This window comes from Eschrichtius robustus, chromosome 1 (assembly GCF_028021215.1).
Source record: "Eschrichtius robustus isolate mEscRob2 chromosome 1, mEscRob2.pri, whole genome shotgun sequence".
Taxonomy (NCBI): Eukaryota; Metazoa; Chordata; class Mammalia; order Artiodactyla; family Eschrichtiidae; genus Eschrichtius; species Eschrichtius robustus.
The window spans coordinates 133,836,006-133,857,683 of record NC_090824.1 but is presented as its reverse complement, the minus strand read 5'-3'; the positions used below and the strand labels follow the sequence as shown (position 1 = coordinate 133,857,683).

General features: G+C 40.5%; 1 protein-coding gene across 4 annotated transcripts in view; it reads right to left on the bottom strand.

The window, feature by feature from the left end:
* NEO1 (neogenin 1) overlaps nucleotides 1-21,678 on the bottom strand; it is a 249,018-nt gene that overhangs the window by 8,937 nt on the left and 218,403 nt on the right. For 3 of the 4 annotated variants that reach the window (XM_068555121.1, XM_068555114.1, XM_068555136.1), the window contains 8 exons: nucleotides 21,154-21,329; nucleotides 20,935-21,073; nucleotides 18,952-19,059; nucleotides 16,925-17,119; nucleotides 13,122-13,190; nucleotides 8,259-8,406; nucleotides 3,760-3,998; nucleotides 3,090-3,182 (listed from right to left, as the gene is read on the bottom strand). In XM_068555121.1, coding sequence (XP_068411222.1) covers nucleotides 3,090-3,182; nucleotides 3,760-3,998; nucleotides 8,259-8,406; nucleotides 13,122-13,190; nucleotides 16,925-17,119; nucleotides 18,952-19,059; nucleotides 20,935-21,073; nucleotides 21,154-21,329 — 1,167 coding nt within the window. The remainder of the gene's footprint in view (nucleotides 1-3,089; nucleotides 3,183-3,759; nucleotides 3,999-8,258; nucleotides 8,407-13,121; nucleotides 13,191-16,924; nucleotides 17,120-18,951; nucleotides 19,060-20,934; nucleotides 21,074-21,153; nucleotides 21,330-21,678) is intronic. The other variant, XM_068555126.1, reaches the window with a different exon arrangement.

Below are 21,678 nucleotides of genomic sequence, written 5' to 3'. Positions count from 1 at the left end.
ATATCTACTTGAATATGTCATAAAATATAAATCCATAAGCAAACAAATGGTGGTTTGGGTATCTATTATTTTTTTCTCTTGCTTAAAAAGACAGAAGTCCCTTTTCCTTTGAGTATATTCCTAATTCATTCTGTCTTTTCTTACTTGCTGAATGAAGCATGAAATAGGTATTTAGGCTGAATGAATAAGTAGCTGTTTAATCAGTTTTCATCTTAAAAGGAATGCAAGTGGAACTGAACTCTTACGGTCCAATCTAGTACTAAAAGCATGAAACACAGGCCTAGGGCACCATCTCTTCCTGCTTCCAGTCTGGGAGCTCAGCCACATCCATTCACATATTAAAAGATAAATGGATTTTTCCTAAATTGCCTCTTTCCTTCCCACACTGGCTAAGGAATTCAATTTGCTGCATTTAGCAAACAAATCCAAATTTTCACACAGATGTTCCACATACAACTTTCTATGAAGACAAACTGCTTCTTTAATGAGGCTTCATTATCGATCCCACAGATGCAAACAAACAAAATCAGAAGCCCAGTTGGGGTATAAACTTTTCTTAGGTACTCCCTTAGAGTAGCTGGAGAAGCAGAATGTTTAACATCAAGATAACCAGCTCTAAATCCCCCAAACAGGTAAGCAGGCAGGGTTGGCTAGGAACACATGGGATCTTTTTATTCTTCCCTTTAAGCAAGGACTTCACAAACTTTGTGATAAAACTTAATTTGCCTCTGGAGTCTATTAAAATGTCTTGTCACCAAGAATCTCCCTAGATCTTTGGGGAGCCACTCAACATGACTTTGGTGAAGAAAATCCCAGTCAATAAAATAGAGGCCTTTATTCTGCAGCTTTCTCTTTGCCACGTGCAAACAAGCAGGTGGCACAACCAGCCAGGGACCCTGGAGCAGTGCTACCCCTCCCCCGCTCAAGGCCTGGGAAACTAATCGGGGCTTTCCCTGCCCTCAGGGATCAGAAGCTGCAGGTGGTCCCTTGGAATAAAATACAACTTGGAAAACCTGGCTGAGGAGAGGTCTTAGGGCAGCTTGGCAGTCAGCATCTCCTCCAGGGGAAGACAGGTAGTTTTCAGAAGTAGGGTGTTTTAGAATCAATGTTTTCCAGAATTAAGGCTAGGGTGAGGGGAAAAGCCTCCTGATTTTTATCTAAGAAGTGCAACTTGAAAGTGTTTTAGGTACAGAGAACTCTCACAAAAGAAAAACAAAGTTGACTTTAAGGCATTGCCAGTTTTTCCAAATTAAGTAAATTAAAAATGTGAAAGTGCCTGTCTAGAATACAGTTGGCAATCATTAGCTATTAGCTGAATCAGAATCCAATGCTTCTGGTGCAAGGCCTTTGATGGAACCTCATCCTGACACCACCAAGCCTTTCTCAACAGTGCTCAGACATTTAAAGCCATGGTAGGTGGATGGGGGATGCAGACTCCAGGGAATCCCAGCTTGTGAAAAAGGACTGAAGCCACGTGGGGAAAAGCATATCTCTAAAACCTGAAGATCACAAGTGTATTTGGGAACCTGGTTTCAGATTCTTGAATTAAAGAATCCACTCACCCATCCAACTGTTGAGGCACAAATTAAGTAATACTGTACATTTATGCATACTCCTTCCCACCACCAAAAAAAGAAAAAAAACAGGAATGCCATCAACTAATACAGCACATCTTTTCTGTGTAACATATTTAAAAGTAACAAATCTAGGAATAGGGTTAGTCAAATTTTACAAGTTTTAAAAATAAGCCAGTTCAGGCAAGAACTAAAGTCCTACATAAAACAAACAAGTAAGTAGACAAGCTACCATCTTCTTATAAATCAAAAGCAACTGGAATGGAATAATTTACTCTTTTTGGACACTTTTAAACCTGGGGAGCCCGTCCAGGGCACCTCTGATGAGAGGGAAACCGGTTTTCCTTGCACACTTCCAAGTACAGGCCCCTCTTTTTTTTTTATCATGGACCCTAAGCAAAAACTACTTTGTGCAGAAATGACCTATTAGCAAATCGGCCCTTTCCCTTTCAAAGCTGATTTTTAGAATCTCGTGCAAGTGACAGCGTGTGTACAGACATTTACACTCTCAGGGATTCCACCAGTTTCCAAGTATATGGTGCCATCTTCTATGTGTAGGATATCTGTGATTATTTAAAATCTCTGTCACTTGTTAACAGGGACGGCTAACAGTTCTGAAATGGGACATCTTTTAAGAAATGAATAAAAATCCAAAAGCTCATTTAGGTTAAACTAAAAAGTGATCTTTCAGGATCTGAATCTAGGCATCTGACAGTGTTAATGTTTACTAACCTACTGTTCAGTCCAGAGCAAGTAACTTCAAGATCAAATAGTTTTTTAAACTTGATGTTGGTAGGCAGGTGGCTTCTTATCTCTCTAGAATGGCACAGAGGACCCTCAACTGGAAGTCCCATTGTGCCAGCTAATCTGAAAGGCTTCCCCACCTTGAAAACAGTAACAGGGAGAAGAAACACTAGTTTAAAAATATAATTGGTCTGTCCCATTGCTTTTTGGTTTTTTAATCATGACAGTTAACTTATTTTGAGTTTAAAATATTATTAAAGGAGGCTGGGCAATTTTCATGCTTATGAAAGTGAAGCATGGGTCAGATAAGGTTGAAAAATATTGCTTTAAAAACTCCATGCTGTCCACCTAAAACTCCTCTAAAATATAACGTCTATTAACTAAAAAAAAATTCCGCAGGTGCCTATCAACACTGATTATGTATCGGGAAGCCTAAGGAATACTGTGACATCTAGCCATCTTCAGCCCCATGTCTCCTGCAGAGACTCGATGTACTTTTAAAAAGACTGGTCACTTCCCTAATGCCTGGGAGACTTGTGGAAATTGGCTTCTTAGCTTATTTGCACTGAAATTAAAGAAGCTACTTGCAAGAATAAACATTAATTGCAAAATATGGCAAATGTTTGATACTTATTCCCTCAAGGTGCCAAAGCTTTGGTAGATTATTTTTTGTGTTAGGATCAAGTGAGGTCAAAGAGATCATTGATAGTTGTTCCCCAACATGACTGGATAGATTGGCAGCCCTCGGGAAAAGACAAGCTTTTAACTTACGCTGGGGTGGCTGGGAGTCAAAGGGCATCATCATTTTTGGTCTCATTCCCCGCCTTCCAGCCAGTGTAGACATGCTGTCCTCTGATTCATGCCCTAGACATTAAATATGGAGGCTGGTTACAAACACGTGCCCTAGGCCAACGAGCAGCCTCGGCAGTAAAACATTTCAAGTGGGGGATTCAGGACTCACAAACAACAATGGGACAAGGTGTTTCTGCAGGAAGTGAAATAAAGAGGAAAATGACCATTAGCACATTACAGGAGTCCCTGTTGAGTCAACTCAGTTTACACAACGCTGACTACCATGCTTCACTGCAGGTCTGTGAGGAAGAGCAGCCAGACCAAGAACATGCTGACCACCACAATGAGAGCTGGGGTCCAACTGAAGGGACGGAATGAAATGCACAGACATAGGCTAGGTTGTCTCAAATGCTTGAATGTCAGGTTGGCGAAGCATGATGAGAGAGGTAACAGAGCTAGAAGACTGTCTCATCTGGGTATAGAACCTCTCCCCCCTAACAAGCTAGCTATTCTTCATCAGAGGTTGATCCTGTAACACACATTTCTTTAACCCTAACCTCGTATAGGAATCACCAAATTAAGGCAACCTTACAAAATGGAAAATGGTTTAAATGAAAATAGTCTCCAAACATTTGGGAAAAACCTGCACCTCTATATGAATTCCGCCTTTGATGGATGTTGCTGTCCATGGAATTGTCAACCGGTGTGATATCTTGAGAGTTACGAGGAATTGGAGTATCAGTCATGATGGGGTTTGGGTCTGGAGACTTATCAATGGGTTTCAGCTCCAGTCTCTCATGATGGATCCAGAGGTCTGGGGGTTTGACATCTTTGGAGTTCCCTTTGTACTTGTGGGAGCCATTCACTGATTTGCAAGCAGCTCGTTTCCTAGGTACAAAATTAAGAGGATTTTTAAAAGTAACTCTTGAATATTATTAGTCAAAAGGTTTGACTGATTAAAACTTCCCTTCTGAGAGATGCTTCAAGCAAAATCAGAAACAAACAAACAAGAAAAAACAGAGTCAAGAAGTTTCCTTCTGGGAATAGTAAGTGTATCTCTGCTTTGTCCACATATATTTAGAGGTATGTACATGGGCATATTTGAATATTGCCTTGTGACTTTTTTTTTTGAGTATAAACAGATTAGACAGCATTTTTGAATCAAATAATCTCTAAAGCAAAAGGTTTCTCCCCAAGTTTCCAATCAATAGAGAAAGGACCCCGTTAACTAGAAATATAACAATGGAGTAGACATAGAGTCTGCTTATAAAGGAGGAAGGGAACTACATTTTAGGTAACTCAAACTAGGACCACCAACTGGGTAAAGTCAAGAATGGGGATGACAGTGTCGACTTTTCTGTGCCTTAGTTTCTCCGTTAAGTCACTCACCCAACTCAATAAGCATTTATTAGGTACCTACTGTATGTCAGGTCCTATGCTGGATTGCTGTACCCTCAGCACTTCTGGCCAAGTGAGGAAGACAGACACTGAACTATTATTTTTAAATGTTCTGAGCTTAATGAAATGCCAAGTGTTATAGTAACCTCTTAATAGCTGGACATACAGTGGACAGGAAAAATGTGAAGGAAAAAGCGACATTTAAGCTAAGACCTAAATGGGACAGGGCAGAAGGTGCATTCCAGGTGGTAAAATCAGATTATGTCAGAGCCCTGAAGCACAGAGCAACAGCCTGGTGTGTTAGAGGGACTGTAAAAAGTCCTGAGTGGTGGGAGTGTATGAACCATGGGGAGAACGATATGAAATGATGCTGGCAAGATGGGCAGGGATTAGGTCATAAAGGGCTTTTAGAGCCACGCCAAGAGTCTGAAGTTCCCTCTATGAGTAAAGAGAAACCCCTAAATGGTTTTAAGCAGCAGAGTAAGGAGGTGAACTCTGAGTTAAAAATTTAAACCAACTGGGATGTGAAGAATGGATCTGAGGGGTAGGGGACAAAACAGGAGGGCCATTAGGATGCAACTGCAATGATCTCAGCCATGACTGATGGTGGCCTGGGACAGTGAGAATGAAGGAAAGAGGGAGATTTGGCGGTTATTTAGGAGCCCAAAATGACAAGACTTGGTGAAAAAATGGATGTGGGAAAGGATAGGAATAAAGAAACAAGAGAAATAAAGGATTATGCCGAGGTCTCTGGCTTAAGCCGTTTACTAACACTGGGGAGAAGCAGGTTTGACAGAAAAGATTATAAATTGTTTTGGACATGCTAAGTGGCTCTGAGACACTAAAGACGAAACATAAAACAGGTAATTGGTTCTGAGACTGAGGCAAGCCTGAGACTCAGAAGAGAGAGGCCTTGGCTAAAGAGAGAAATATGGGAGTAGCTGAAATTCAGAAGTAAATGAAGCCAAAGGAGCAGGTATCACTAGGAGAGAGCGTAGAAAGAGAAGAGAGTAATTCTAGGACCAGGCCCTGAGGAATGTCTGTATTTGATGGCTGAGTAGATTGGAGAGGCTGCGAAAAAGAACACACAATCACGGAATTCAAGAGAATGTTTCAAGAAGGAAGGAGTAGTTGACTGTGTTCCGTGTTGAGAGATGAAGATAAGGACTGAAAAATTTCCTTTGCCTTTAGCAATATGGAAGTCACTGGTGACCTCAGCAAAAGCAATTCTGCTGAAGCAGTAGGGGCAAAATTTGGATTAGAAAGGACTGAAGTATGAATGGGCAGTGAAAAAATGGACAAGTGAGTGTAGACAAGTATTCGAGAAATTTGTGGTGAAGGGAAAGATAGAGATTTGTAAGTGGTTGGTGGTAAGGACCATGCAACAGAGCAAGGGTTATAATTATTTCTTAAGATAGAAGAAGTTTGAGCACACTTACATGCGGAAGGGGCAGAGCCAATAGAGAGTGAGAGGTTAGCTGTGCTGGAGAGAGGGACAACCACAAGTACAAGGTCTCAGAAAGCAGGAGACACTGGGATCCAGACGGTAAGTGGAGAACTGGTCTCCGACAGGAGGAAGGGGGAGAAAATGATTATTCCCAACATGGAAAGGTTTTTAGATTTGATGGTGGTACACTGAGGTAGTTCTTGTCTGTTGAGAGTGAGGGGGCTATAGAGGGATGTGCTGAGAAACTACAAGGGGCTAGACTCTAAATACTCTGTCAGCTTTGAGGTTGTAAGAGTCTATAAACAACTACAACTGAAATGGGAGGTGCCTCAGGTATTAAAGAGGAAGAAAAGTACTAAGAAAAGCTCACATATTTTCGATGGTCAATGGAACACTTGGAAAGCAGGTCACTGGGGGAGGAGGAGGGGAAAGCTCTATGAAGACTTGATACAATTCTTTTAACCAAAGGGACACAAATTATAGGACCTGCAGATGCAAATACAGAGTACAGAGCCTATTACAAACTCATTTTCCTACCTCTCAATCTGAAGACTAAGTACTTTATTTTTTATTTACTTTGAATTTTAAATCTCCCCAAACATTAAGGAATTCTGTCATTTTGTTTTTTCAGATTCTTTTAAATAAAGATCTCAAGATGTCTAAAACTAGATGTAAAATCAAGTCCATAGAGATAAATGGGAAATGCTGGAAAAGAAGCTCATAGAAAAGTTGTAGCATAGAAAAATGTAATCTCTGAGGTTTTAAAGAGAAACAGTTTTCTACAATCAAAGGTAGGTAGGGAAAGCTGTAAGAGGCAGCAATCAAGAGGCTTATAAAGGGAGCCCCCATTCTCTTGGAAAAATGATGAATGTAAGCTATAGAAAGCTATTTTATTTGGGCAAAAGAAAGATTAAAAACATCACATAACCTACAGAAAATGACATAAAGCCATTACTAGTAGCAGTTAGATGGTAGCTTGTACTTGCCCTCTGTTTTGAAAACACACAGATTTATCGTTATTAAATACACGCATCCTTGCCTTGGGCAGACCAGGTCTGATGATAATCACACAGACATGAATTTCTCTTTTCTCTTTGTGGAGCAATACCTCCATCTTACGATCCTTCAGGATACTGCAACTAAAGTTCTATTACCCATACTGTGTTTTTGCTATTAGGGGTAACTCAAGAATCTCCTTTTTTATGGCATCTGTCTTGCTGGCCAGAGATAGGAGTAGAATATGACCTAGGGTCAAGGATTCTCTCAGGTTCAGGAGTGTAGGCTGTTATCAAGCACCACATTATGGAATCACCTTGCTATCTCCTCTAGACAATTAGCCGCAAGCCTCAAAATCCCAGAGGAGTTCAGAGCTCGCAGCCACCTGACCGCTCTGCTAATGTGATACGCTGATTCTAAGTAATCCTTTCCCGTTCATTTAATCAATACATCTCTCCACCGCATTCCCCCCACCCCACCTCCTGCAGTCCCAACCTCAACTTCTACACTTGGTAGCACTTCTTTAAAAATACTCTTAAGCTTAGATTTAGAGTCTATGGTCTATGGTCTCCGTCCACCTCAGCTGACATTTGTGCCATGAAATTCCACAAACTCCTGTGCATCTGGTTCACTGTGTGCACAGAGACAGACAGTCTTCCAAAGGGGTCCCCAACAAGACTGGACAGTGTCCACTTTCCTCTCCAGATCGATTGTCTACTTGGCTCTCTGACTTGAGAGGCTGAGTTAAATGAACTATATCTACATGGTAACTCTGTCCCTGGCTTCCAGTTGGTTTGGCAGGTAGAATGCACAGGCCAGACACTGGAAGGTAGGAGGTATTTTCTCTCCTGCCCCCTCACTGCTGGGCTACAGGTTGGCAGTAGTTACACTCCTGCCACCCGACACGGTTCCCGTCGCAAGCCCTCTCCCGCTGCTTCAGATCCCTGAAAACAGCTCTCTCTTCATCAGAAAAACCCCTCGCCCTTTTAAGGGTGACAGTGGCCTATCACTGCTGCTGGCCCTTGAACGCTGCTGCCTGACGCTAACCCCACCTAAGACGTTGTAAATGGTCCCTTCATTAAAGCCTCCCTCACCCCCTTTCAGTGTGCCACCTCTTTCCTGCCAGGACCCTGAATAACACACACGTAATAAGAGGAACCATTCTGCATTTCCTTTAAAAATATTTAAAACGTCGCTTTTCACATATTTTATGTTTTAACTCTGTGTACAGCTCCAGATACAGAAGTCACATAGAAGCAAAAGAATACACACAAAAAAATGTATGGGCTACGACTGGGGCGCCTTACTTTTTCTGGTGAGAAGTGGTGCGCCTGGTGCAAAAGACAGCGACGATCACGACCACCACGATGGTGATGACGCCGACGGAGACGATGATGACCAGCAGCATGTTACTGTCTAGAGGAGAGGTGGGGCTTCCATGAGGGCTGTTACTGCCTGGAAAGGGAGAACCGTACGCTTGCTAGTGTTAGAGAATTCTAGCATAAGGTCAGGCTACAGAACCGTCATGTGAGTATAGATACCTCTGTGAGCTTCTTGATAACAGTCATCACCGTGCCTTGTATAAAAGTGCCTCGTGAACGCGGCCATCTCCACTAGATTATGAAATCTAGAGAGCGGAGTTTCTGCCCTATGCACAGTACCTTGCACAAAGCTGGTGTTCAATAAAAGTTTCTCAAGTTATACTGAACACTGTGCTTGGACAAATAAGGGCGTCTGTCTCCTGGTGTCTTATGTTGTATGTAAATTCATTTTATAGAGCACCATTTGTGAATCATTTTAGTTTTCTGACTTGCAAAACTATTTTAAAAATGTACATTCATAGAAAACAAAAGGTTTTTTCCAACATATAGATGTCTGCCATCACAAAAAAATTACTTGAAAAATAATGTCTCTCTTTTTATAAATACACAGTCTATGCAGAGTTAATTTTCTTATTCAGTTTTAGGAAAAAGTAAGTCTGTATATATGCATTAATTTGACAAATATTTACTGAGTGGTTACTATGAGCCAGGCATTGTTCTAGGTACTAAGGATGCAACAGTGAACAACAAAGATAGGTAGGGGTGGGGGCAGACAATAAACAAATAAGAAATTATTAGTTTGTAATAAGTGCTACGAAAAAATAAAATGAAGGTATATGATACAGAGTGACTGGGTGGCTATTTTAGATTGAACGGATGGGAAAAGCTTCTCTGAGGAGATGGCATTTGGGCTGAGATCTGAATGACATGAATGATCCCACCATACAAAGACCTGGAGGAAGAACATTCCATACAGAGGGAATAGCCAGTGGAAGGATCCTATGGCAGGAATGAGCTTGGCATGTTCAAGGAAGAGAAAGGCAGCCAGTATTGCTGAAGCAAAGAGAGATATGCAAAGTTAGAGAGAAGGAAGTGAGCAGAAAAAACATGAAGGTGAGGCTGGAGAGGTGTGCAGAGGCCACATCATTCAGGACCTTGAAGAAACAGATTTTCTAAAAAAAAAAAAAAAAAGAAACAGATTTTCTTCTTCTTCTTCCTATTATTGTTCCCTCACTGCTCACAGGATGAGGCTCAGCTTTTTATCAAGGCCTTTTGTAGTCTTGCTCTTCCATTTTCTGAAACATAGTTCTTTGCTTCCCACCTCGTTATAAAAGTTATGCATGTTCATATTATGAAATATGGGAAATCCCTCTACACAGATCTAACCACCATGGATATATGACATCTTTTCTTCTAGTTACTCTCTCTTATTGCCCTAATAATCAAGCTGTACAATAACAGAATGAGCTGTTTTGCTTAACTATTGCTAGTGACTAAATATTTAGTCACTAGAAGAAGTACTTAAGAAGAGTCATCCTACCCGTCTGGGATGTTGTGGAAGAAATTCCTACCATGAAGGTATGGCCTAGGAACCTGTGTTCTTAGAAAAGCTCCTAAAGTGATTCTCACATACAACCTGGCTTATAAACTTACGATCTAATCCAAACTATACTTATTGTGGGAATCCCTTCCATAACACTGGATTAGCGGACCTTTCACTTTTGATTCTATGATTTTATAGGCTACTAAGCACAGTCCTAAATGTGGGATAATTTTGACAGCTTAAGAGCTTATTCTTCTACATTTGCTTTAATCACTTTTATCCTTCATTTCTGAGAAAAAAGTCAGCAGATAGACAACTTAAATTGTACACACTGACCTTCAATAAAATAACATTTTTATATTTGGGAAAGACTATGGAACTGGGAGCCAATACAATTAGACCATACTAGGGCTTTACATAAAACTTTTATTAACAGCAGTGCTGAGTTACTGGGTGGGGAAGTGGTGTGGCAGGCACTGCAGATCAGAGGCTGGGGAGCTGGGGTGTGGGAGGCAAGCAGAGGTGGTGGTGGCAGTTCTTTCCTGCATTCAACAGAGACAAATTCTCATTTAATTGCAGTTGACCTCTAACTTCTGAGCTGGCCAAAAGCTCCCTTTTAAAATAGAGTAAGAATGAGCTGCCAATGGGAGCATCAACCCTCCTACCAGGGACATTAAGGCTCACCTGGACTATTGCAACAGCTTCCAAACCACTCTTTTCTGACTTCATACTCGTGACACCCAACTCACTCTCCGCTGTCATCAGGGTAATAGTAGCAGATACTCAATAAATGGAAGTCACAGTTTACCAGTAGTATCAGACATCTTACGTATGTTACTTACATGAGGAAGCTCACATTTCCTAGCATCAGCGCTTGAGCTTTTGACAGGCTGGTTCTAACCTACCTTCTCTAACACGAGACTCTCTATCCTGTCTCTAGGCAGTGTGATCCCTGGAGAAAGCAGGTTTTTAAAAATTTTTTTTAAACATCTTTATTGGAGTGTACTTGCTTTACAGTGTTGTGTCAGTTTCTGCTGTGTAACAAAGTGAATCAGCTATACGTATACATATATCCCCATATTCCTTCCCTCTTGCGTCTCCCTCCCACCCTCCCTATCCCACCCTTCTAGGTGGTCACAAAGCACCGAGCTGATCTCCCTGTGCTATGCAGCTGCTTCCCATTAACTAGCTATTTTACATTTGGTAGTGTATATATGTCAATGCTACTCTCTCACTTCGTCCCAGCTTATCCATCCCCCTCCCCGTGTCCTCAAGTCCATTCTCTACGTCTGCGTCTTTATTCCTGTCCTGCCCTTAGGTTTGTTAGAACCATTTTTTTTTAAGATTCCATATATATATGTGTTAGCACACGGTATTTGCTTTTCTCTTTCTGACTTACTTCACTCTGTATGACAGACTCTAGGTCCATCCACCTCACTGCAAATAACTCAGTTTAGTTCCTTTTTATGGCTGAGTAATATTCTATTGCACCTATGCGCCACACCCTCTCTAGCCATTCACCTGTCAACAGACACCTAGGTTGCCTCCATGTCCAAGCAGGCTGTTTTAAACTGCCATGCCTCCACACGTGCTTTTATTGCATCCTAGGATGTTCAACCCCCTCCTCAACATTTAGCAATCTTCTCTGTGCCTTTTAAAATCTGGGTCAGAGATCATCTCTTCTACAAAGCTTTCTCTTTTCTCTATCAGGTAGTTTGTTACTCAATCCTCCTGCTCCTACAGCCTGTTACATAGAACCTGAACCTTTAGAAATATGTGTGAATAAATGAATGAATGCATAAATGAAAGATAAGACAAAGAAATAATTGCTTTTCTCACAGCCTTGAATATTATACTGTGGACAGCACAAAAATGTAACATATGCATCCCAGGAGGAGAAACTCACAAAGTCCTAGAACTCAGAGCCTAAAAATTTCTTGAGGGCTTCCCTGGTGGCGCAGTGGTTGAGAATCTGCCTGCCAATGCAGGGGACACGGGTTCGAGCCCTGGTCTGGGAAGATCCCACATGCCGCGGCGCAACTAGGCCCATGAGCCACAACTACTGAGCCTGCGCGTCTGGAGCCTGTGCTCCGCAACAAGAGAGGCCGCGACAGTGAGAGACCCGTGCACCACGATGAAGAGTGGCCCCCGCTTGCCGCAACTAGAGAAAGCCCTTGCATAGAAACGAAGACCCAACACAGCCAAAAAATTTAAAAAATAAATTAATTAACTAAGAAAAAAAGAATGAGGTTCTCATTTAAAAAAAAAATTCCTTGAAGCAAGCAAATTTGTCTGGCTCTCCTAAGAACTGGCTGATTTCACAAAAGTCTGGGCAATACCACTTTTTATTTAAATAGATACTGGAGACTGAGATAATTTTATTTCCACAATTAGATCAGGAGTTTCCAGAGGACTAGAAACTCTTTTCCTTTCTCTTCCATATGTTTCTTTTTTTTTTTTTTTTCTTATTGGAGTAAAATTACTCTACAAGTGAGGAGACAGTAAGGGTCATTTCTAGTAACTACTTTTGTGGACATTTTGCCATCCTCGATTCCCACATCTGGTATAGAACCCCACGCCTTTCAGGCTGCGTGTGACAGTGGAAAGGGCACAATCTGAAGTCAGAAGACCTGGGTTTTGGTTCTAGGACTTCCAGAATATGTGGGTGGATCCAGGCACATTACCTCTCCGCTGAGTCTCTTAATGTATAAAATGGGAATAATGATACTTGTTCTCCCTGCCTCACCACGGTGTTATGAAGATCAAATGTGATTTCATGTGTGAAAGTAACTTACAAATGGTGACGTTCAGTAGAGAAGTAGGTGTCATCATTTAAGTAATTAGAAAGCATCAGCTCTTAGGATGGCTTGGAGACTGGTAATAATTTTTTAGAATTCCCAAACTAAAAACACTGCAGTAAGTAGTGTGGGGAGAAATTATTGATTCCAAAGCATTTCTCTGCCTTGTTCTAGATGATAGCTAATCCCACTAAAGGGTTTATTTTTGAAAGCAAGATTCTAATTATTTTCTAGAGGCAGTGGGCAAAAGGAAGACTTGTTTGTTTAGAATTATTTTAAGCTGGATATGTGGGGAAACAATTTTATTTCTGGACCCTATAATGAATGAGTTTACAGTAATTCAGCAAACATTTGCCAGAAAATGCCTAAAGCCAGCTCTATTAAATAAAAAGAAATGAGTAACATGCTACAATCCACCACACAGGAGCTACAAAAAACATTTCAAGATTTCAAGCACAACTGCATCATGCCCATAGGAGGCCAAAAAAGCCACAGGAAGGGCTTTACCGCTCATCGGAGGTTTGTAGTCGGATCCTAGGTCTGGCAGACGGCTTCCTTTCCCTGCAGACCCTGAGGCTGAAGAAGAAGAACTCATGTCAATAACAACCCAATCCATTGGTGTGACAAGTCTACTTCACAGCTAGTGAGTGTTTTCTACAAAAAAAAATATTTTCAGTCTACTCTGTCCATGAGAAAAGGAAGTAGCACGCACACAACAGGGGAAAATATAGCCTATTTGTGCAAAACAAACTAAGGTATAGCCTTCTATGCAATGAGGCATCTGAAAGGCTGACACCTTTGTTCCATGGCTGTATCTAGGGTGTAACAAAGCTGCCCCTTGCTGTTAAGGTTTCTCTAGCCCAGGAAACATTTGCTGAAATACTACCCAGAGCACTTACGGCAAAAGTAGCTTCTCGTGGAAAAGGGACTAAGGGGACCAGTTAGGCTAACTTCTGCATTAAAGAAATGGACTCTTCCAAGGGACCGGCTATGTTGATCTGGCCTAGTGGGTGTCAGTAGTGTTTGGATTCTTTTCTCAAAATATAAAGCTGCCTTTCCAAACATAAAGTTACCCTAAGCGGGAGCAGGAAGGCAACTGGACATTCAAACTGGGTTCTCAGTTCTCGCTCAGTCAACCTAAGTATCCAAAGATAAAAAAACAGTCTTCCCTCTAGTTGCTCACAAAAGACACTGTCTCCTAATTCATCATCATGGAACATAACAAGTGAGGCTGCTGACCTTGGGCTTGGGACCACCTCATAAGCAGGCCTCAGAAAACACAAATATCAGTTTTTTAGACATTTATATTCTTGGTCTTGAATTTTATTCTTCACATTTATAGAAAAAGCTGCCTTGTAAAGCAAATATAAGGAGTCCGTCCCCAGTAAAGCAAAGGTATTCCTCAATCCAAAGTCTGGGGCCAGAAGGCAGTCTCATACTTCTTTTGAAGAAGTTTGCAAGAACTGCAAAGTAGAGCTGTTCCACATAGTTAATACAGCACAGTGCGTAACAGACTGCCTGCACCGGAACACTGGCTCCATCATGCACTAACTGTTTGACTTTTGGCAAGTTATTTAGCTATTATTTTTGGGTCTTAGTTCCCTCATTGTAAAACAGTGATAATAGTGGTACCTACTTCATGAAATGGTTGTGAGGATTAAATGCAAATTTAATCCTATAAAGTATTTTGAATACTGCCTGACACACAGTAAATGTTCAATAAATATTAACTACTAAATAAATCTTTAGGGAAGAATACTATCTTATCCTTTGCAGAGGTAAAGAGCATGAAGCTTCAGAAAACACTTATAAATGAGAGTTATTTCTACAAAATAAAGCTTGACTGGAAATGCGTAAACCAGACGTGTTGCTGTAAAACATTACAGCTAATATCAAGTACTGCTATAAATTATCAGACTTGGAGGAAATGGAAGAAATTAAAATCTGAAGGTTTCTGTATGTAGTTCATTTAACGAATAAATCTAGAAATGAAAACAGTATTTTCTATGTTTCCAGAAGCTCAAAACCCCCGAAGGTAACAGAAGTTCTTGGGTATCCACAAGGGCATATTCTAGAATTTAACTCACAGTCCTTGACCCTTTCCCATTGTCCATACTCATTACTTTATCCCTTTACTTCTGATGCCGTCATTCCTCCCAAATGGCACACACCATATGTCAAGATTCCAGTTTTTCTTTTCACTGTGATAAGCTGGCAGAGATGAAACAGCCCTTGTAAGGCTCTTCATATTTAAGTGTACTTATTTGTCAGGTAGCCCACATTTAAGCCAAACTATCCAGAGTAACATATTATGTAAATAATTGCCAATGAACACACTTTGCCAAGAAACCGATTGGCTTAATTCCTATATTTCTTAACATTTTTCCTTTATATTTAACCTATGAACAAGAAATTCCAGGGATTAGCCAAACACCAAAAATAAATATGGGCAAAGAATTTTAAATACCAAAGGTGCGGTGTAGCTGAGAATTGCACCCTGGCTTATGGGGTGAAGTGAGGGAAGAACAGTGAGCACATTTATATTCTGTGCATATTCAGTATAGTTACTTTTTTATTCTCATGCTTAAGTCAAAGGTTCTACCATGATTAGGGTGCCTTACACACAGACACACACACACAGACACAGAGGTATGTTTGCAGTTTCTCTAACATACAACAAAAGGCTCATTGAATGCAAACACATTTCCAAAGCCCTAAAACTTGAAACTTCAAATTCTGAATCTTCCTTGCCATTAACCAAGATCCAAAGACTGTGTTTCTAGTAACTACTCCTAAAGAATAAAAGCAACCATCAAATTTACTTTTACTGCTCTTAGTATAGAAAACAGGTACCAACTTTAGCTGACTTCCCAGAGATGAAAATCACAAAGTATAGTTACCTCTCCACCATAGCAATTGCAGTGAAGAGACTACACTGACAATTTCAAGAATGGTGACACTGAGGCCCAAGCTTCCTAAACTTCCACTGTAAACTGTCTCTATCCTCTTTTAAAATAAGCAGATATATTTAAGAGAAGAAATGGAAAAACAGCTCTGAATTAAGCTTACAACAAGAGAATAGAGACCACTAATTTTGTCACAGATAATCATACAATTCAGTAGGGTACATCTGTAGATTTTCTGTTGAGGGGAGGAAAAGAGGGTATTCACTGAATTTGATTAAATTTTTCACTTAGAGATGTTAATAAAATTCTAGATGCTACAAACATGACAAATTGGTATGCTTGTTCTCATCATGGCCCAAATCCCTATCTGTGTCACAGAATTTCAGTATCTTAGCGCAAATGATAATCTGGCCCACATTTAAGGCCAATCTCCTACAGCTGCAGAAGTCTGACTCAGTTTTTTTCCTGCCAGTCTATTTAGCTCCTAAGGATCAATAGATTCCCCAACTTTTCAGATACTCCAAGTGCCACAAACAGGGACTCAACTCTACTGTGGCCAATAAATATTTGATTTTTAACACATGGTACTGGTACTGATTTTCAGGAAAAGAAAAAACCAAAAAAACCAAAAAGCTAATAATAGGTCACAAAAGAGAGGAAAGGAAAGAGAGGCCATCTACTCATTTACCTTGATCATTAGCCATTTTATCAGAGGAGTCCGCTAACAGGCCAAGCACAGGGGAAGAAAAAAACAAGAGCAAGGATCACAAGCTTTGAAGATGGGACAGGCAGAATTTTTAAAGGAAAAAATAAAAACCCACAAACTTCCAAACACGTTGAGTCTTGTTTTTCATACTAACAGAAAAGAAATCCATGTATGGTTTCCATACTTCCAGACTCAGTCCCCGACTTACTTTTATTCCTAAGCTTACTTGGTTCAATATTTTACCTTCACTTTCTTATCTAGAGTTTTCTCTAAAGGGCCCCTTTTAGTCTCTTTCTTTCTACAAAGGTCCATGAATAAGCCTTTCAGGTTAAGAGCCTGCATGTGTTGAAAGAGAATCATCCATCACAATAAACATGCTACTCTGCTGTATGGGAACCAAGAGAATCCCATCTGATCTGACTGGTAAGAACTTTTAGATCACTGCGATTCATCTGCCTCAAACAGCCTGAAGTCAAGAGTTCCCCTGTAAATTATATGGTTAGGTCAGTAACCTAGGGAACACTGATTTGGTAGTCAGTGGGTGGGATCATTTTGAGATAAATGCTCACACTGTGGCTCATAAGCACACCATCAGGACTTCCTGTATCATCCACAGTCTCTACATGCTAAAGTGACATGTGCATGCATAGCTCCACTCAAGAGACACACAATGAAACACTCTGTTTGGGAGGCTTTACCTTTGGGTGTTCTGAACTGGACAGCTTCAGACATGGGCCCCATGCCCTTTGAGTTCCGAGCTTGGATTTTGAAGTAGTATGGTGTGTCAAGTGTTAATTCTTGTATCTGGTGAGTCAGCCTGTTTCCCACAACAGGCTCAATAACCCAGTCGTGTATCTCTGCATTCACATCCGTACTGTAATATATGATGTAACCTATCCAAAGGAATTAATGGGAAAAGAAATCTTATTCCTGCTTTTTCTTTTGCAATCAGTTAAGTCAATAAAGATATATGTTACAGCATATACAAATAGAGAACTAGTTACAGATTAAATTAGCAATGGTAAAATGCATTTTAAATGCTACACTAAACATAATATAGAGAAAACCACAATTTCAACAGTGCCAGACTGTAAATTACCATCTATATCTGCAGCTGAAATAATAAAAGTAAAGATAAAAATATAGGGTTAAATATTCTCATAAGCTAGGAAATTATATAAGGAAAATAACCTAATCATCATTCCAACATCCTATACTTCAAGGGTCTACAATTAACTCAATGCAGTTTTGAAAACTAGTAACTAGTAACGTCCTGACAATACTATATATATATTTTTTTGAATTTATTTATTTAATTTATTTATTTTTGCCTGCATTGGGTCTTCGTTGCTGCGTGTGGGCTTTCTCTACTTGTGGCAAGCAGAGGCTACTCTTTGCTGTGGTGTGCGGGCTTCTCGTTGCGGTGGCTTCTCTTGTTGTGGAGCATGGGCTCTAGGCGCATGGGCTTCAGTAGTTGTGGCATGCAGGCTCAGTAGTTGTGGCTCACGGGCTCTAGAGCACAGGCTCAGTAGTTGTGGCGCACGGGCTTAGCTGCTCTGCGGCATGTGGGATCTTCCCGGAGCAGGGCTTGAACCTGTGTCCTCTGCATTGGCAGGTGGATTCTTAACCACTGTGCCACCAGGGAAGCCCCACGATGCTATTTTAACTCTCACCAATGTGATTTCCCAGGAGAAAAACTCCTAGGAGATGCGCAGCCACCTCTGCTAAATTCTCCCAAACTTGGGGTGGGTAAAGTCACAGTGAAACGTCACCTGATATATCCACCAGAGGGCACTCAATCTCCATGGTTGAGGCAGGAAGAACCACAACCACAAGCCTACCTGACCTACACAGTGCAAAAATGCACTGCATCATTACTGGTTTTAAAGACAAAACAAAATGTAATCCATGTCAAGTCATGCTTAATTCCTTTATGGAAGAGGCACATTCTAAAACCTAAATTAAACATTTCATAAAGACTTGGGATTTATGGAAAGGGATTCCTATTGAAAGCCAAGGCAGGGCAATGCTAAGAAAGGCCTTCAGTTTCCTTAGGCTGCCTTATTCATACAAAGAAACTTCAGGAGGCAAACTCCTACTCCACAGCATACACCTACCTGGAGCAGAGGCAGGTTTTCCCTCCCTGATAAGGCCAAGGAAGGCATAGTGCCCTCTACTCTGAAAAAATTCAAGGTCCCTTCAAAGGCCTAAGCCAACTGGGACTTTTAACTCTAGTTGTAAGAGCACAGGAAGCTGAAGTAGCAGCTCTGGGTGAAAAAAGAAACTAAAAGCCTAATGGGTTTTTTTGGCTTCTGGGTAAAAGAACTGAGTTTATATTAATTGGGTATTATCCTGTAGAATTAGGCAGGGTCTTTAATCTCAAAGCTGGTCATCTAGTCAGAGATAGAGAAGAACAGCTTTCCTGAGGAAAATAAATATGTCCATAAGTTCCACTATAACCAAAGGCTGTCTAGTGCAACCCATGACCTTCAGACTTTCATGCAACATGGGTCAGAACAACCAGCTAGTGAATCATTTTTATGTCACTAAACAGCACGTCCTTGCTCCACCTTCCAGGACCATCATGACTCACAGCACCTCATAAAATGGCCAAGACAGCCTTAAGACCCCCACTTCTCCTAACAAGGAGGCGCTCTCCTGGAATGCTTCTGCCAGGCAGGGACAGGGAACAGTCACACACTCAAAGGCATCTTAGGCCTCTTACCTGTAATTTTGCCATTGGCTTCAGAGGGAGGCTGCCAATTTACAATTATGGTCCTAGGTTTTCCCTCTTTACTCACAACTGTCACATCCTTGGGTGGAGAAGTAGGAACTACAAAATAATAATACTTTCAGTAATTCCCGTCCATTTCAATTTAATTCACCCTTTCCTCAACCCTTTCCATTTAGAAGGCACAATGAAGGGCAGAGGCAAAAAAGATAAAGCCTCCTGGCTTCAAAGAATTCATTGTCTATCTATAAATAGCTCCAATGAAAAGAAGAATATGCAAAGTACCAAAGAGGAAATACCACACCATGAGGATACAGAATAGGCATCCAGATGGGGAGGTCAGGGATATACAGGCTAGTTAGGGAAATCAAAAGACATTTGTAGTCCCTGCTTGATAGATCAGGAGACTGAAAATGAGAAATGTTACATAATGTGCCCAAGACGACATTTTCCCCCCAATTTGGATTGTTTTGTTAGAATACTTTTAAGTATAAAGTAACTTTCTCTCTACCTATAGTTGGCTCTCTAAACCAAATACAATGTTTGAAAACCACCATTCCCCCAAAGAATAAATGATTTACAAATTGATGCTTTTTTTTTTATGTTAAGTTTACGCTGAAAAGATACTGTCAACTATTGAAGGTTACTGCTCTGAAATGTAAAGCTGTTTATGAAACAGAAAAACCAATAAAATAAAAATGACAGTGCATCTGTATTTCCATGTTATGGCTGAAAACTTTTAATGTACTAGTTGGAAAATGAGCAAAGTAAGTATATCCTTAAATTTACTCTTCTCTTCCTAAAACACTGGAATTCTCCTAGTATAAAACGGAAGGGAGCCCAGTGAAATGCAAACTCCTGATGGAGTATCATTTATTACCTAATGGGCTGGAATGAAAGCACAAAGATATTCTTAAAACTGGCAAAGAAAGCAAACTCAAGGTCTATTTAAGCTTTTGTGCATTATATTTCTTTCTCTCCAAATCTATCCCCTTTTCTCTGCAGGAAATTCAACCAACTGTGAAGATAAAAAGACATTAGGGCCAAACCCAGTCTACAGAGACTTTATAGCTCCATTTTTTTCATTATTCATTTAAAAGAGAGAAAGAAATAGAAGGGTGGAATAGACAGAGCCTCCCAACGGTAACACACCTCCCCATGCTAGGGAAGTACAAGGGGCAGAGGGTAGGTCTATAAGTGAGCAAAAAGCAAGCAAAATCTTAAAATTGGATGGCTTGCTTCCCCCTTGATTTACTTAGCTGTCTTTTTTCTTTCATGTTTACTTACAGACAAAAACCCTAAGAATACTCCAGTGGGAGATTTTATAAGACACTAACCAGTTTGCAAGAAAGCTCCTAGGGCAGGCTTGTGGGGCTCTGGTAAAGTGCTGAGGCTCTAGCAAGCATAGCATTGGTGAAAGGCAGGCCACTTCATCTTTTCTATCTCAATTTCCCAGTAAGGCAAGGTTAATAACCGTTAATTCCTTACATCTACACAGTGCTGTACAATTTACCATGTACTTTATTTATAGGGTACTTTATTTTACCCTATAAAGTAGGAAAGGCAGAGATCACCCCTCTTTTATAGATGGAAGAAACAGATTCAGAGAGGCTGGATGACCTGCTTATGATCACAGTCAATAGATGGTTGACCTTGGAATTGAACTCAAGTCTCATGACTCCTAAAACATAGTACACTTTGCATTATATTGTCCTGCTATTTGCTGATGTTCTTGTACACGATGAAAAAACATAATTCATCAGCTGAAAAAGCAAACACTGAACTCCAGCTGTAGCTGCTCACTGTGTTCTGTAAATATGTCAATTCATGCACTCAATTCTTTCCTTGGGTAGTAAAAACAGGTGATGAGATGTCTTATGACTTGAGATATGGCCCAACATTAGCACGGACTTTCACTGGCTTTCACATCTTGCAAAGAGAAAAAATGCCATGTGACAAAGTTCTGACAACACATACCTAATTCAAAAGTGGTCCCATGTGCTGTCATACTCCATGTGCTTGATCTTCGACCTTTGGTCACCATCACAGAGAATTCATAGAGCGTATTTGGTTTTAAACCAGTCACCAAATAACTCAAAGTCGTTGCATTAGCATTCTGGAAATATATGAATCAAGAGCTTCAGAGTCAGAAAATATCAAGAATTAGGTTTTCAACCAGAACAAATGTGCCAGTACCTTATACTTGGTGTTTGCTGGGATGTTGGTTTTCCATCGGACTGTGTAGTATCGGGAGTCTGTAATCTTCTGGTGTTTGGGCAGTGAGTTGTCTGCCCATGTAATCCTTATGGTGTCATGACTCAGAATGGAAGCCTGAACTCCCACTGGTGGCATCATGGGAGTAGGATCTGGCACTGGAGTGTATGGAGCATTAATAACAAATAAATCAACTTCAGAAGTGTCTGGGTAAAAAGTAATTAAAAAATGGAAGTGGCATTTTAACATAAACAAAAATAAAAGAAAAGGGAAATGCAGGGTAATATAATGGAATGAAAGGTGAGAAATGGAGAAAGAGAAAGAGAATCCAGAGTTAACAGATAACCACCATTCATTTAAAAGAATATTTCCACTTGTGTTCTTTCAGGAAAAAATTGCAGGAAAGCATCTAGAGAAACAGTAATTAACTATTTTCTTCTCCTGTATTCTGTATGTATATTGAATAAGTATATAAAATTTGGTAATCCAGTGATTATATTAATGTAT